Source organism: Schistocerca gregaria, chromosome 5, assembly GCF_023897955.1.
Source record: "Schistocerca gregaria isolate iqSchGreg1 chromosome 5, iqSchGreg1.2, whole genome shotgun sequence".
Taxonomy (NCBI): domain Eukaryota; kingdom Metazoa; phylum Arthropoda; class Insecta; order Orthoptera; family Acrididae; genus Schistocerca; species Schistocerca gregaria.
The window spans coordinates 244,135,099-244,149,791 of record NC_064924.1 but is presented as its reverse complement, the minus strand read 5'-3'; the positions used below and the strand labels follow the sequence as shown (position 1 = coordinate 244,149,791).

Here is a 14,693-nt window from a genome sequence, read left to right as displayed (position 1 = left end):
TAAGCTGCAGTGCAGGTACTTAGCACAGAAAAACAACAGTGGAGATTTGGGATGCTTTTCTCAAATTTGTTTTCTTCCTTTCTCATAAAGTATAGAATTATCATCTTTGAAGAATCTTCCTGTAATGTATGAAAGTAACTCAAACTACATTTTTCAAAGATATATTACAGGACAACAAAGAATGATGACATGGCAACTGATTACATCATATTCAAGTTTGGTAACATATTTACACGTTTCAAAGAAAAGTATTTATTGAATAGAAAATGGTTTTATTTTAACTAATATTAACACATCAATATTTGCACAGTATCCACATAGTCAAAAGTAATATCTATAGCTGTTCCATGTCTTCAGTGCACATTACATAAAATCATCAGAATCATTTCCATCATCATATTTATTTGATGTCATATTCTCAGGTTTCATTAAGTTACTGTAGCTCCTAAAAAATAAGAAAATATTCAATTAATATGAAGGAAAGACAGAAATTAATAAAGTTTATGAACAAACTATTGCTAATAACATAGCAATAGAAGTAAACAAAAAATAAATAGGTGCAACAAACAGGGTGGGATATAAATTAGTTGTTTCCGTCACCACATGGAGATTCATAGGATCCCAGTAGAAACAGTCATGTCTGTTCACTCCGCCAGGCACATAAAAAATCACTTTATAACCCCAAATAATGCTTCTGCAAAACTTGGGGACAGCATATTGTCAGATTGTCTATAACTCACAGAATTCCATACACCTACCCAGATCATCTTCTACAGGCTTTGAAACAAATACATGGTTTTCTGTAGTTACGTTTCTATTCATTGTTTCTCAGTTAACAACAGACAATATAACCTCAAACTGCTACTGTCAACTGACTTATGGGTACTATGCACTAGTCTAGTTTCCAACACTATTTGAGCAAAACAGAATCTAAGGATTGCTAGTGACGACTTACGGCGCACCCCATATATTAAAAAGAGAAGGCAATAAATAAATAGCCAAAGAAGAAGAGATATAAGAACTAAAGGATTAGATATGTAAAGCCAGACAGTCTCAAACAAGGTGGTTGACTCTCCACTCAGATCAGTGAGATATTTGAGAGGAATATGCTAGAATGTACATCTAAACTTGCTGCTCCTTGTTTTGAGGGTGACAAAACAGATGCAAAAAATGAGCACTAAATAGGTACTGGAAAATTCTAACATGTTTAAAGCTTAAACTGTGTCGTTCTTTCTTTCTGGCCAAACAAAAAGGAATTAAAAATGATCATAGTCCTCAAGGAAGTCTAAGCCCAGTAAGACAAACAAAAAGAATGAAGTCTATTACATAAAATATACTTTAGAGGAATATAAAATTAAGACAGAGCTTCTAGCAAGTACTTACTTTCGTACTGTGAAATTGCAGACACACCAATACATGTACTTAAAAGTGCAAAGTCTAAACCTTATTTTCACAACTGTTATTCCTTTCCTTGAGGAGGAGAGAGAGGTGGATTCAGGAAAGTCAGAAAGTAGTCATAGATTACTCAATATGAGAGTAATCCTCACAGTACTGGAATTTTGCCTCCAGGAGGTAGGTACTGACCAGCCATTCTGTCCCTTTGAAAAGTCTATTATATTATATTTGTAGTAAATTTTAAGATGAGCTGTGAAATTAACAATCACGGTACTGAAAGTAAAACTAATTTGCATGTAGACACTGTTCCCCTGATATGGGGTTTTATATGCTAGTTCAAAAGGGTTTTGTCAGGCTGCCAGCAGGCATGTAACATGAAATTAGAAAGTCACAAGTATTCAAAATCTATTTACAAGTGTACCTCAACAGGCATTCCTACAATATATCAGAATATTTAGACCCAGGGTAGTAATTTATGGGTAAAGCTCGTCCTGGATGGTCAATCATATTGTGAAATATTACTTCTCTCTACACTGCTCAATAATATTGTGCAATAGTACTGCAGTTCATAAAGTTGGACTATAAAAATGCTACCTTGTTGCTAGCAGAAAAAAAAGATGGATGAAAAACTGGTTCAAGGAGTGTGAAAGATTAATCATAAAAACTTGTGAGAGAATTGAGGATGAACAAAAAATAGACTACCATAATTTTTTAGTAGTAGTTGATGGTCCAACAACATATGATACAGTACTGGAAATGGTTCTTCCCCCCATACATAGGGGACATTTCTTGAGGAGAGAGAAGTGACGAGTCAGCATTCTAAAGGCTAAACATACATTGTTGCTACCCGGAATTCTCTAATACAACAGACTGTGTTAAATTGTTTCACAAATACGGGCTCTGGTACATAAGTTGCTGATAAAAACGGTATTGTTCCAGAAGAATAATGGCGTAGGATCAATGACGTATCTGAAAATGTGAAATTCCAGGACTTTGTTCGTTTTGATGATTTCCTGACTTTCACATCCAAGATCGACAAAAGTGAAATGTGTGAAATACTTGTGAAAGGACACTGAGGTAGGTGGTGGTGGTAGGTGGCGGTGAAAAAGATGACACTGCAACAAGTTTCACTACTGCTGTGTAAGGAATTGTTGCTGTCGGGAATTTCCTTTCCTCTTTTATGTAGATAATCAATTATAATATATTAATTAACTGGTGTGACAACTTCCTTCAGTACAATATTTTGGAAAGACAAAACAAACATGCCTTCTAGATTTCAAACAAGGATGTGTTCAGTTAAAAGTGTAATAATAAACTGCAGTTAAGGGGAGTTGGAACACCCTATCCTGACAATGTTACAATTTCTTGACTTGGCTTCCCTGTATTTCAGAAACCACTGTAGCCATTGACATGAAACTTTTACAGGACATTAAACTGTATTTTCTGAGTCTACTGAACAACAATAACTGATTTCAGCACTGCTTTAAGAAATACAGTTTTTTAATGACAGGGTTAAAATTTTGTGTACTTTTTTTTGTACGTTATCCTAAACAATTTTACTTACACATAACATTATGTCCTCCTTTTAGTTCAGTAGACTCAGGATATGTATGATATTACTCCCTGAAAATTTGAATACTCTATTCAAAGTGGTTTCTGAGATTTAGGGGAAAATGCAACAGAAAATGTAAATTTTCAGGAACGGCTTCTAAAGTTTCAAAAGACCGTAACTCGCTTAATATATGCTTTTTTTTATTTTCAGTCACTCAGAACCAGTCTGCATCATACTGTATATCATCCTCTTGATCTTTCCACAAATCTTTTCTGGACTCCTTAGTAGCCAACTGCATTGCATACTCTGCTTTATCAATGCGAACCTTGCCCATCCGTTCAAGTTCTCTGATACAGTTTGTTCCAGCATTAATTCCCCAATGCTGCTATCATTAATCAGGTCCAGGAGGGCAAAGGTGCTGTACTGGTTTTTCATCACTTGACAGTCTGTGGAAGAAGTTAGTCCATATTGCCAGCTTCATTTTCAACAAATCCTCAGTATTATTTCTAATGGCCAGCTCATAATACTGCTGTAGTTCAGCAATCATTTTGACTGTCAACAAGCCTCTTATGGTTTTACCATCAGAAAGTTTCTTGTCTCTCAAACTTTGTTTCAACTTCCTGAACCTGGTGCCCATCCTCTTCTGGACATGACCAACGCATTCCAGTTTGTGATAATCTTCTCACCACAAGGGTGAGCAGCTACTACTGTCGATTTTACAAGGTGGGTGTGGCATATTCATCACGGCGCACATTGTTTCTATTGCAGTGTGTCTTTTGCCAATAGCTCTCAATCAATAAAAACACCCAACGTTTACTTCAAAATAATTAACCTTACACTTATCAGAATTCCAAAATGAATGAGTATATTTACAACTGGCACAATTAATGATAAGTTTCCTGGCTAGTCCATTTTATATTTCCCTGTCTTCATGTAAACTAACTGGCCCTTCACATATTTTACAATGCATACATTCCCATAACACCCTTGTTAGAATGTGTAAATCTACCAGAATATAACCTAACCTACCATTTAAATCACTTCTGTTTTAAGAAAACTGTGTATCACTACATTTTATTTTAATCTTCGAAGCACTAATGGATGTTTCTCTAGATACTGACGAGTTTGCCTGTATTTCATTGTCTGTAACTTCACACGCTACATGTTGAACACAGTGTTTCCCTTTACTCAAAAATCTATTACCATGAAACCTATGTTTCTTAAAAACATACTGCTGTCAATGTGAGTAAGTTAGCACTAGTGAAAAGTAGTTGCTTAATAGGTGGTTGATTTGTGGGGGTTGAACGGAGCAGACTACAAAGGCCATCGGTCCCTTTTTCGATAACCATGAAACAACCATAAGGAAGAAAAACAAGCAACGGAGATGACAAGGGACAACACGGAACCATAAAGACATATACAAGGACCAGAAAAGAGGAATTAAAAACACAGAATGTTACAATGATTGGGCAACCATGTAAACAAAAAAGGGAAAAGCCAACCACCAAGAGACACACTAAAAACCCCAATCTAAAACTGTACGCCAAAGGCCAGAATCAACACGAAAGAAAGACAGAAACCCTCAGATCGAGTGATAAAAGCCCCCTGCACAAATAAAACTCAAAACAAAGCCTGCCATGGGAGTGTCATCCGTTAAAAGTGGAGCGAGCGTATGAGGCAGTGCAAACGTCTGCCTGAGTGCAGTTAAAAGCGGACAGTCCAACAAAATGTGGACCACTGTCAATGCTGAACCATAGCGACAGAGAGATGGGTACTCGCGGCACAATAAATAACCAAGCATCATCCACGTGTGGCCAATGCGCAGCCAGCAGAGTTCAACAGAGTCCTTGACAGAGACCCGTAAGGAGGAGGGCCACACACCGATAGTCTACTTGATGATGTGAAATTTGTTGGGTGAAGGCAGGGTGCGCCATTGATCACACCAGATACCAAGGACCTTCTGCCGCAAAACTGACTGGAAATCACACTCCAAAAGGCCAATCTCCAGGGCCGAAGCACTGACAACCTATTTGACCAACCTGTCAACCTGTTCATTAGTCGGGATGCCGACGTGACTCAGGGTCCACATAAAAACACAGAGAGGTTGCAACGGGTAAGAGTTTGGAGGGACTCCTGGATAGTCATCACGAGACGAGAGCGAGAAAAACACTGGTCGATAGCTCTTAAACCGCTCAGGGAGTCACTACAGATGACAAAGGACTCACCTGAGCAGGAGTGGACATACTCGAGGGCGCGAGAGATGGCTACCAGCTCCACAGTGAAAAAACTGCAGCCATCCAGCAACAAGCATCGTTCAGAGTGATCCCCAAGAGTAAAAGCACAACCAACTCGACCAGCAACCATCAGACTGTTGGTACAGACTACGGCGGAGCAACGTGGCAAGGATGGAAAGAAAGCAGCGGCAGAGGGCCTCAGGAGGGACAGAGTCTTAAGAACTACGCACCAAATACAGCTGAAGGCAAGGACGGGGCACACCATGGGGGTATACAGACATGGGCCCGGAAATGAGGCAGGAGAGGGAAAAACTCAAGCCCAGAGAGAAGAGACCAGACGCGAATCACAATCAGACACCCTGATCGAGGCCACCGTTCCGGAAGATGGATGACTCAGTTGGCGAACAGGAGACAGTTTATGGGATGCCCGGGCAGCTACAAACACACGCAGCAAAACCAGCCAGCAGTCATTGGCACTGGATCTGCAATGGAGGGCCACCTGCCTCCACACATAGGAGTAATCAAGACAGGGATATCACTCAGCTCGTCAGAGGCAAGCAAAGACCTTGACTGGGCTGGGGAGGCAGCTTGGATCAAAATCACCCTGCTGTGTATTTTAGACAACGCCTCCACTTCCCCAAACCTATCTTCGAGGTGGTCTACGAAAAATTCGGACTTCGTTGCCTGAAAGGTCTCTGCATTAGTCCTGCAGCGAACTAGGTACCGAGGCGAATACGGCTCACAAGACTGGCTCGCCCTATGGTCCTCCCAAGGTTTGGCCAGGGAGGGGAACGAACGGGAATCGGAAACTGCTGGGGCTGAGTGACCAACAGCTTGAGTCTATTTAACCCGTTTCATTGTGAGTCATCTGCCCTGATGCCACCCACTCTGATCAGGTGCTCTCCCCATGGGTGCCACCCAGTCATAGCAAGGGCCACCTGGAAAGATAGCCAATGCCAGGAGTCCTGGTGCCCCAGAAAGGATGGGCACCTACTCCTTGGCATAAGCCGGGAGGTCGCAGCTCAGGCATCAGCAGCGCATTCCCTACGATGTCAGGGGACTACCACCAAGAGGGTACTTGACAACCACACGACGACAGACTTTCTACCACGCTGGATTTCCGGTGCCAAAATGATCCAGAATTGTCCGAGGCATGAAGGATGGTATGGCGCAGGAGACGAGAAGTAGGCAACCCACAAGACTGAGGGGGCCAAGCCCACCACACGACAATAAGCAGCAGCAAGATGGACAAACAAAAAAACACCACGTGAGGCGTCCTTTCCCAAATGGCATGCACTATCAACAGAAAGTTAGAAAAGGTGGAGGTCAAACCCAAGTGGGGACCATCACAGAAATGCCGAAACATTGGAGACCCCTTTTAGTCACCTCTGACGACAGGCAGGAATACAGCGGGCCAATTCTAACCCTCTAACACACTGGGGGAGTTGTTGAATACTTTACAAAAGTAGGAAGCAGTCTCCCACGAATTCCTGTGTAGTGCTCACCACTTCATTTCAGAGTACCACATTTATTTGTTGTAAGTGTTCTAATCTCTGCCTTTATCTACAGCTTTTACCCTCTACAGCTCTCTCTCGAGCCACACAAGTTTTTATCAGTCTCCCTAATTTTTAACACTCTTCTTTGCACCACATCTCAAACACTTTAATTCTCTTCTTTTCCAGTGTTCACACAGTCCATGATTCACTTTCATACAATGTTAGCTCACAATGGGTAATGTCAGAAATCTCTCCCTACAATTAACCATCTATCACAGGTGATTTTCCAACTTTTCCCTACAAAATTGTGCGCCATTTTTTTCTACAATTAGAACAATTGTAAGGATAGAATTAAAGGAATGTAACAAGAAAATAAAACATTTAATTTAGAATTGATTTTTAATTGACATTCAACACAAATAATGCAGGAAATGTGAAAATTGTGTTCAATGTTAAAAAGCAGAATAAACTTATTGGCCGTTTTGCTGAGTGCTCTATAACTCAAAGCGAAGTTTCACACACCAGCTTGGGAATATGGTACCAAAACTGCTGGTGCGAGATGGTATAGATGTAAGTATGTGAGAGAGACTGTACAAAGTGTAAGTATGTGAAAGACGGTAGAACGTGTAAATATGTGACTCTCAATGTTTCAGACCAAAAATAAAACATTCAATGGGAAAATAGTGACCTCCAAATTTCCAAAGCAACAGAAAAACATTTGGCAGGAAAATAGCAGCTTATGCTGTTCCAGAACAACAGAATTGCATTCAATGGGAAAATCGTGACTTCTGACATGCAAACAGGGAAGCGCAGAAATTATGGGTGATGCGATAACAGGCTGCAAAATTTTCCAGAAAAGCTGATCGCGCATGTTTGCGTTGCCTGCAGCTGTAGGGTTAACAATCTATGTTTGATACTAGTAGACTTCTCTTGTCAGGAATGTCCTGTTTGCCTATTTTAGTCTCCTATTTATGTCCTCTGCTTTGTCTGTTACATGTTATTTTGTTACTGTTCTGGCGTAACCACAAGTGCCGGAATGAAGACGAAGAACGCAAGACCAGAGAAGGTGGTGAAACGACGTTGGCCAATGGTGCGTGTGGATTAGGACCACACCATGACAGGAGCAACACTCGCAAGAAGTGAATATAAGTGCCACTCCTGCCTGCCTCAGGCGTTCAGATTGGCTCCATATACGGACATTAGTGGACAGTATAGGTACAGTTGAAGACTGGCACTCACCTAGCAGTTATCAGTGACTTGTGTCAACTTGCAGGAACATTGTCTACAGCAAGAACTTTACTGTTTGTTGCAAGTCGCCCTTCACTGCGACACCTTTGTAAATACAAGTATTGTCATTCTGCTCTATAGAAATACAACTACTAATGTTATTTGCTTGAATTATTGTATAGCATTCCGAGAATGCATTATCCCTTAGGCACAATATACAAACGAGTGGGCAAGACCCGACAACTTATGACGAGTATCCTCGATGTTTAATCAAGAAACTGAAGTGTTAAATATCTGGTGGCAAAGATTAAGAGGCTGTGGAAATGTTGGTGTAAGTGACTGGCACCTCTAATTACCTTAGTTGCAGTTGACTGGAAGGGTGACACAGAGAGCATTATTATCTTGAGAAATGACTTAAAAGTTATTACCAAGCAATGTATTTTCACTTGTTATCTATTTTTATGTCCTCTACTGTAATTAATATCCTTTGTAATTACATTTATAATTAACTCTCTAATTGTTTACATCACACAACTTTCCTATTTTCAGAATTTGAGGCCTTATTGGTAAATTTTACATATGTAGTCGGATAAAGCAAGAGATTTGTACTGTCGGTGAATCCAAACTGTAATTAATTACTTAACTAAAATAATACAAGAGACTTTATTGTAATTAAAGTTCGGATCGATTTTCATATTTAAAACTATATAAAAATTATATATATTATATAAAAATTATATCAATTAATATTGTCCTTTATACCTTATTTGGCTGTAACATCAGTTTCTTTACGTTTTGTAAATTTTAAAATAACAACAAAATTGTACAAAATTAATAATGGGTTATTTTGAAATTTATTGTTAAAATTCTATATAAAGTGATGCAGTGAGGCTGCAAGCAGTTGTTGAGTTGTTGTTTTGTCAGTCAGTCAAAGAGATCTGTGAAGTATGTCAGTCAGTGTTGTTAACGTGATGAGTATGCAGTTCACTTGTGAATAAATTTTGTGAAGTTGAAAACTGTTTCTTTCATCAAATGAACTCCAGGCAATAGAAAGTTAAGTTAAATGTAACAATCTGAGTAGAACGTTATAAGACTCACTAACAATCATGACCAACAAGTGAATGTGGTAACAGCTAGATATCAATTCTTTAATTGCTAAAACGATCAGAACAAACTTATTGTGGGTGGGTAACAGATTTGCAGGGTATAACAAGGAAATGCAAATTCAAATGTGCTTGTGGTGCTTCATATTTCGATACTATGTTATGTGATGTGATTGTGTACAATGTACCAGATGTGAAACTCTGAGAACAAATTTTGAAACAGTCCGAACCGTCATTTCTGCAGATAGTGCAAATACTAGATCGGTATGATTCCAGTGCCTTGTTGGCTCATATATTAGAAAGCTATTTGCTGTGTCGAGTTTCTTGTTGCGATCGATCCATTTGGCAGTGGCAGCTTGCACTAGCCATGCCGAGTAAACATCATTCCACACTGCATAAGCAGTTCACTAAACAGGAAGCTACAAAGGTGAACAAAATGAAGTCTTGCCCTAGGTGTTATTCACGGCACAAACGCCATGACTGCCCCTCCCGCCAAGCTCAATGTAACGCTTGTGGTAGGAAAGGACATGTGCAATCTGTATGTTTGCAACGGAGAAAACATAAGAATTCAGCCCACTCATAAAAACCTAGCCTCAAGACCCAAGCCTCAAGACCCACGTCATTAATGCAGTAAATTCCAAGTCTGCAACTAGCAAGAACACAGTTTTTTCAGTGATACAACATCCAAACAAACTTATTGTTCATTTACTTTCTTGTCGGCAATGCGTGAAGTTTCAGTTGAACACAGGTGCCTCTGTCACATGGCTAAATCATCACACATATTAACTGTTAGGCTCTCCAAGCCCGTCTAAAACTAGCATGGAACTGACGGCTTCTAATGGACAAGGCATTTCCATTCCCAGAACATATACTTTGCCTGCTAAGTATCACTTGAATACAAAAACAATGACTTTCACAGTGATAAAATCATGCGAGTTTGAGAACATATTTGGTCTTGATTCTTTTGATTTGTTTGGCCTTAACATTCATGACGATGTGTTACCAGTGTCTGCGTTCCACATAAATGACAGTGTAGCTAGCTTGCTAAAAGAATTCCTGGAACTATTTTCTGAAGGTTTAGGCAAAGATAACAATTTTGCTGTACATATTACTCTGAACGACAATGCTCAGCCGAAATTTTGCCGGGCCAGACCTGTTCCCATTGCATTACGGGACAAAGTCACGGCTGAACATAAAGACTTGCAAGATAACGAAGTTATGGGGCCCATATCAGCAAGTCCACTGGTTTTGCTCCCCAAACCTTCAAGTCACATTCACCTCTGTGTTGACTTTAAGTCTACACTCAACCCACAAACTGTCATTGATACTTATCAATTGCTATGCCCGGAGAATCTCATGGACAAATTAGGTGCTGGACGCAACTTTTCAAAAATTGATTTGCACGACATGTATCTTCAAATGCCACTCAATGAAGAATCTCAAAAAGTGTGTGTAGTAAATACGCATTTGGAATTGTTTAAATATTTGTGTTTGCCTTTTGGCAGTGCTTTTGCACCCGCCATTTTCCAATGGTATGTGGAACAGCTGACTGCAAAGTGCAAACTATTTGGATGATATTGTAGTAGCATCTCGTACACCTGAAGAACATATTGCAAATTTACGTGCTTTGTTTCATGTGTTATCTTATGCAGGACTGAAGTGTCGACTGGACAAGTATGATTTTTTTAAGCCTCAGTTGCAGTGTCTTGGTCACATCATAAACAGTCATGGTGTAAATCCTCTACAGTCACATTTGCTAGCCATACGTGATTTGCCAATTCCTCACAATATTACAGAACTGCAGTCAGTATTAGGAAAAATTAACTGCTATATTCGGTTCATACTGAATGCTGCGCAAATCACAGATCCATTGTGCTGCAGGAATGTTGCCTTTGTTTGGACAGATGAGTGCCAAATAGCTTATCAAAAATTTAAAGATGCATTGCTCAGTGATAGATGCTTAGTTCACTTTGATCCTAACAAACCAATTCTATTAAAAGTTGATGCTTCACCTTACAGAATCGGTGCAATGCTTTTGCACAGAATTGGTGATAAGGACAGACCTATTGCTTTCGCATCAAAGTGTTGTCCAAAGCTCAGTGTAACTATTCACAAATTGAGAAAGAGGCTTTGGCTATTGTGTATGGTGAAACTGAATGAATGTTGTGTGACTAGGGCCTCCTGTCGGGTAGACCGTTCGCCGGGTGCAAGTCTTTTGATTTGATGCCACTTCAACAAATTGCGCATCGATGGGGATGAAATGATGATGATTAGGACAACACAACACCCAACCCCTAAGCGGAGAAAATCTCTGACCCAGCCAGAAATCGAACCCGGGCCCTTAGGATTGACATTCTGTCGCGCTGACCTCATGGTATCACTAAATTCCACCGCTATTTGTATAGCAGGTAATTCTACTTGCAGTCCTTGTTTCATCTGACGAAACCGGTTCCTATATGAACTGCCCAAAAATTGCAAAGACGGGCTTTGTTGTTGTCTCAATACCAGTAAGAGATTTTGTATCAAGCAACAGTTCAACACGATAATGCGGACGCGCTTTCACGTCTACCGATTGGCCATGACAGACTTTGACGCTTCTGCTGCATCTTGTCACATCGATGCTCGGGATTCTGAACTGTTTTAATCTTTTCTGCCTAACTATAAGAAAATCTCACAGGCCCCGGAAGCTGATTCTGATTTGAACTTTTTGCTCCAGTACATTCGCAAATCTTGGTCTCACTCAGTGAATAGCATAAAGAACCATGAAGTGGGCCGATACATTGTTATGTCAGCATTGCCTCGCTGTACAGAAAGGTGTGATTCTTGTTCAAAATGACAGTGGTCGGTCACATGTATTGATCCCTAAAGGTTTGCAAAAAGAAGTGTTGGAGTTGCATCACCAAGGACACTGGGGGATTGTACGTACAAAACAGTCAGCGCGTCGACACTGTACTTGGCAAGGTATGGAAGCCCAAATAGAACAGATGACATCACAGCGTCATGCATGTGCAGAAAATCACTCCACTCCACCATAAAAATTCTCTGCTTGGCCTATGCCACAATTGCAATGGCAACGTGTGCACGTAGACTATGAGGGACCTTTTTTTTGGAACACTTGTTGACTGATTGTGGTTGAGTCATGTAGCAAGTTTCTGTTTGCTGTGCCAAATAACTCGACAGCATCACATAGCAGAATTCAGATGTTGTCATCAATTTATTGCCTAGCAGGTTTGCCTGAAGTAGTAGTGTCAAACAACAGCCCTCAGTTCACATCAAATGAATTTGAAACATTCTGTGAACACAATGGCATTCAGCATCTAACTAGCACACTATTCCATCCACAGTCAAACAGCGAAGCGAAACATTTTGTCAGAACCTTCAAGCAACAGATGGCCGAACTCCGCTCTGCACACACCAGGGACCAAGCGTTGCAACTTTTTCTTGCCTCATATTGTTTGCACCCACAAAATGGACCGACACTGTTGGAATTGCTTCACGGCTGCCGCCATAGGACACTGTTCCACTTGCTCTACCCTACTCCGCATCTGGGGCCGAAGGAACGCCACAAGTAACACTTCGTGCCGCATGATATTGTCTTTTACAGGGTTTTTAGCAGCAGCAGACAGTGGGCGGGAGGTGAGTTCATTCATTGACAGCAGGAGGGCAAAGCAGCAAGGTGTGCAGAATAGTAATGCAACATGGGTAACTGCACATAACGATGATGGGGAGGAGTGGATTGGAAGGAGGTGACAGAATGGAGAAACGGTAGACCGCAAGGAAGAGGGTATGGTTGCAGGATGAATTCAGTAAAGGTGTGAGGCAGGGGGCTAGCAGTGGAAAGAAGGATTACAGGAACAAATGATTTGCTGTAAGGACAACTCTCATCTATGTAGGTAAGAAAAGCAGATGTCTTGGGAAAGGATCCACACGGCACAGGTTGTGAAATAGCCACTGAAATCAAGCATATTGTGCTCAGCAGCTTGTTCTGTAGGCAGCTCTACCAGTTGTACAGCTGATGTTACGAACATAAAATGCCGTTCACGAATTGCACCAGAACTGATATATGACATGACTGCTTTCACAGGTGGCCATGCATCTGATGGGAAAGGATAAACCTGTGACAGGACTGGATTAGGGTATGCTGAGTGGATGTATCGGACAAGTTTTGCACCTGCATCTTCCACAAAGATATGACTCTTGTGGCAAGGAGTTGGATGGAGGTATGGTGATGGACTAGGATATAGCATAAGTTGGGTAGGCTGAGGACTACTAATTTGGAAGGAGTTCCTCATTTCTGGGCACAATGATGCGACTGTTGAAACACTAGTGAAGGATACTTCCTGTCTTGTTACGTGCCTCTAGTTGACTCTATCCCTCTACTATATGACAAAGGACAGATCTTCATAGATCTGTGACTGGGAATGAGCATCTCTGAAATTATAGAGCTGGTCTGCTGTTTTTGATGTAATCATCAATGGAAAGTGGTTGAAAGATGGTGATAAGGTACTGGACATCCACACCTCACGTCATTACAGAATGTGGAAATAAAGAGGACTGCCCATTCTGTGAAGCAGAACAAGCACTGAACACTGACAACTGCGCTGAGCCAGACTCAACTGTTTCACGGCACTGCATTCAGCACACTTTGTTCAGCACTGAGATCTGCAGAAGACAACCCTGTGTGTTCCTATGCTGACCCAATGATACTGTCAATTACACAGATAGTTAGCACAGATCACCGAGATAGGACCATGGAACTACAGAAGAGAGTCTCCGGTAGGATGCATCACATTTCTTATTACACCAGGACAATGCTAGTGTCCAGATATGACTCATCCAGCAGATCAGCTGCTTGAAACATAAACGGCACCATCGAAGCAAGCTGGTGGGAGTAGTATTATGCTACGGGGGACATTCATCTTCTGTGGGACTTGTGGTAGTAATGAAAGGCACCATCACATATTACTGCAATATTATTACAGACCATCTGCGCCCTTTCATGCCTGATATATACTCCGTCTGAAGTGGTACCTTCCAGCAGGATAACTGTTTGAGTCACAAGGCCAGAATCGTAGCATATCGGTTTGAGGAGCATGGCAATGTACATAAGCTGATGAGTTAACGACCAAATTCAGCTCGTCTGAACATGATGAAACACATTTGGATCACTATCAGAAGTCAGCTCTGCACTCACAAATCACAGGAATTGTGTGTCCTTTGTGTGTACATTTGGTGTCCTGTACCTCCAGAAAGTTACCACAGACTAGTCAAATCCATGTCACACAGAACTTCTGCTGTACTGTATTGTCATGTTTTGACTCAGCAGCGTATATAAACAATATCCTCTCACCAAGCAAATTTACTTTTTGAATTCATGATATACTCTGTCACTCTCCTACTTATTAAAAGAATATTTGGTATCTACATTACAAAATATGCCAACGGCAGGATAAAATTTACATTCTTGCTGTAATATACCTCAGTTCAGCTTCTTCTTTCTTTCTTCTCTCTTCTTCCTTCTCTCTCTCACGTTGCTCACGAAGTAACCTCTTTTTGTCTTCCCGTTCTTTACGATCCCTTTGTTCACGTTCTGCTTGCAAATCTGGATGCTCTTCACGTTTTGTTTTGTTTAATCGATTCACAATTTCATTGTTTCGTTTTGCCACTCGAATTTTTCGTACCTGAT

General features: G+C 40.8%; 1 protein-coding gene across 1 annotated transcript in view; it reads right to left on the bottom strand.

Annotated features, from left to right (window-relative positions):
• Positions 1-228: 228 nt before the first annotated feature.
• The window catches only part of LOC126272964 (coiled-coil domain-containing protein 25), a 54,947-nt gene continuing 40,482 nt past the window's right edge, over positions 229-14,693 (bottom strand). The window contains exons 5-6 of the mRNA XM_049976292.1: positions 14,486-14,688; positions 229-445 (exon numbers count right to left, since the gene is read on the bottom strand). Coding sequence (XP_049832249.1) covers positions 364-445; positions 14,486-14,688 — 285 coding nt within the window. The 3' untranslated portion in view covers positions 229-363. The remainder of the gene's footprint in view (positions 446-14,485; positions 14,689-14,693) is intronic.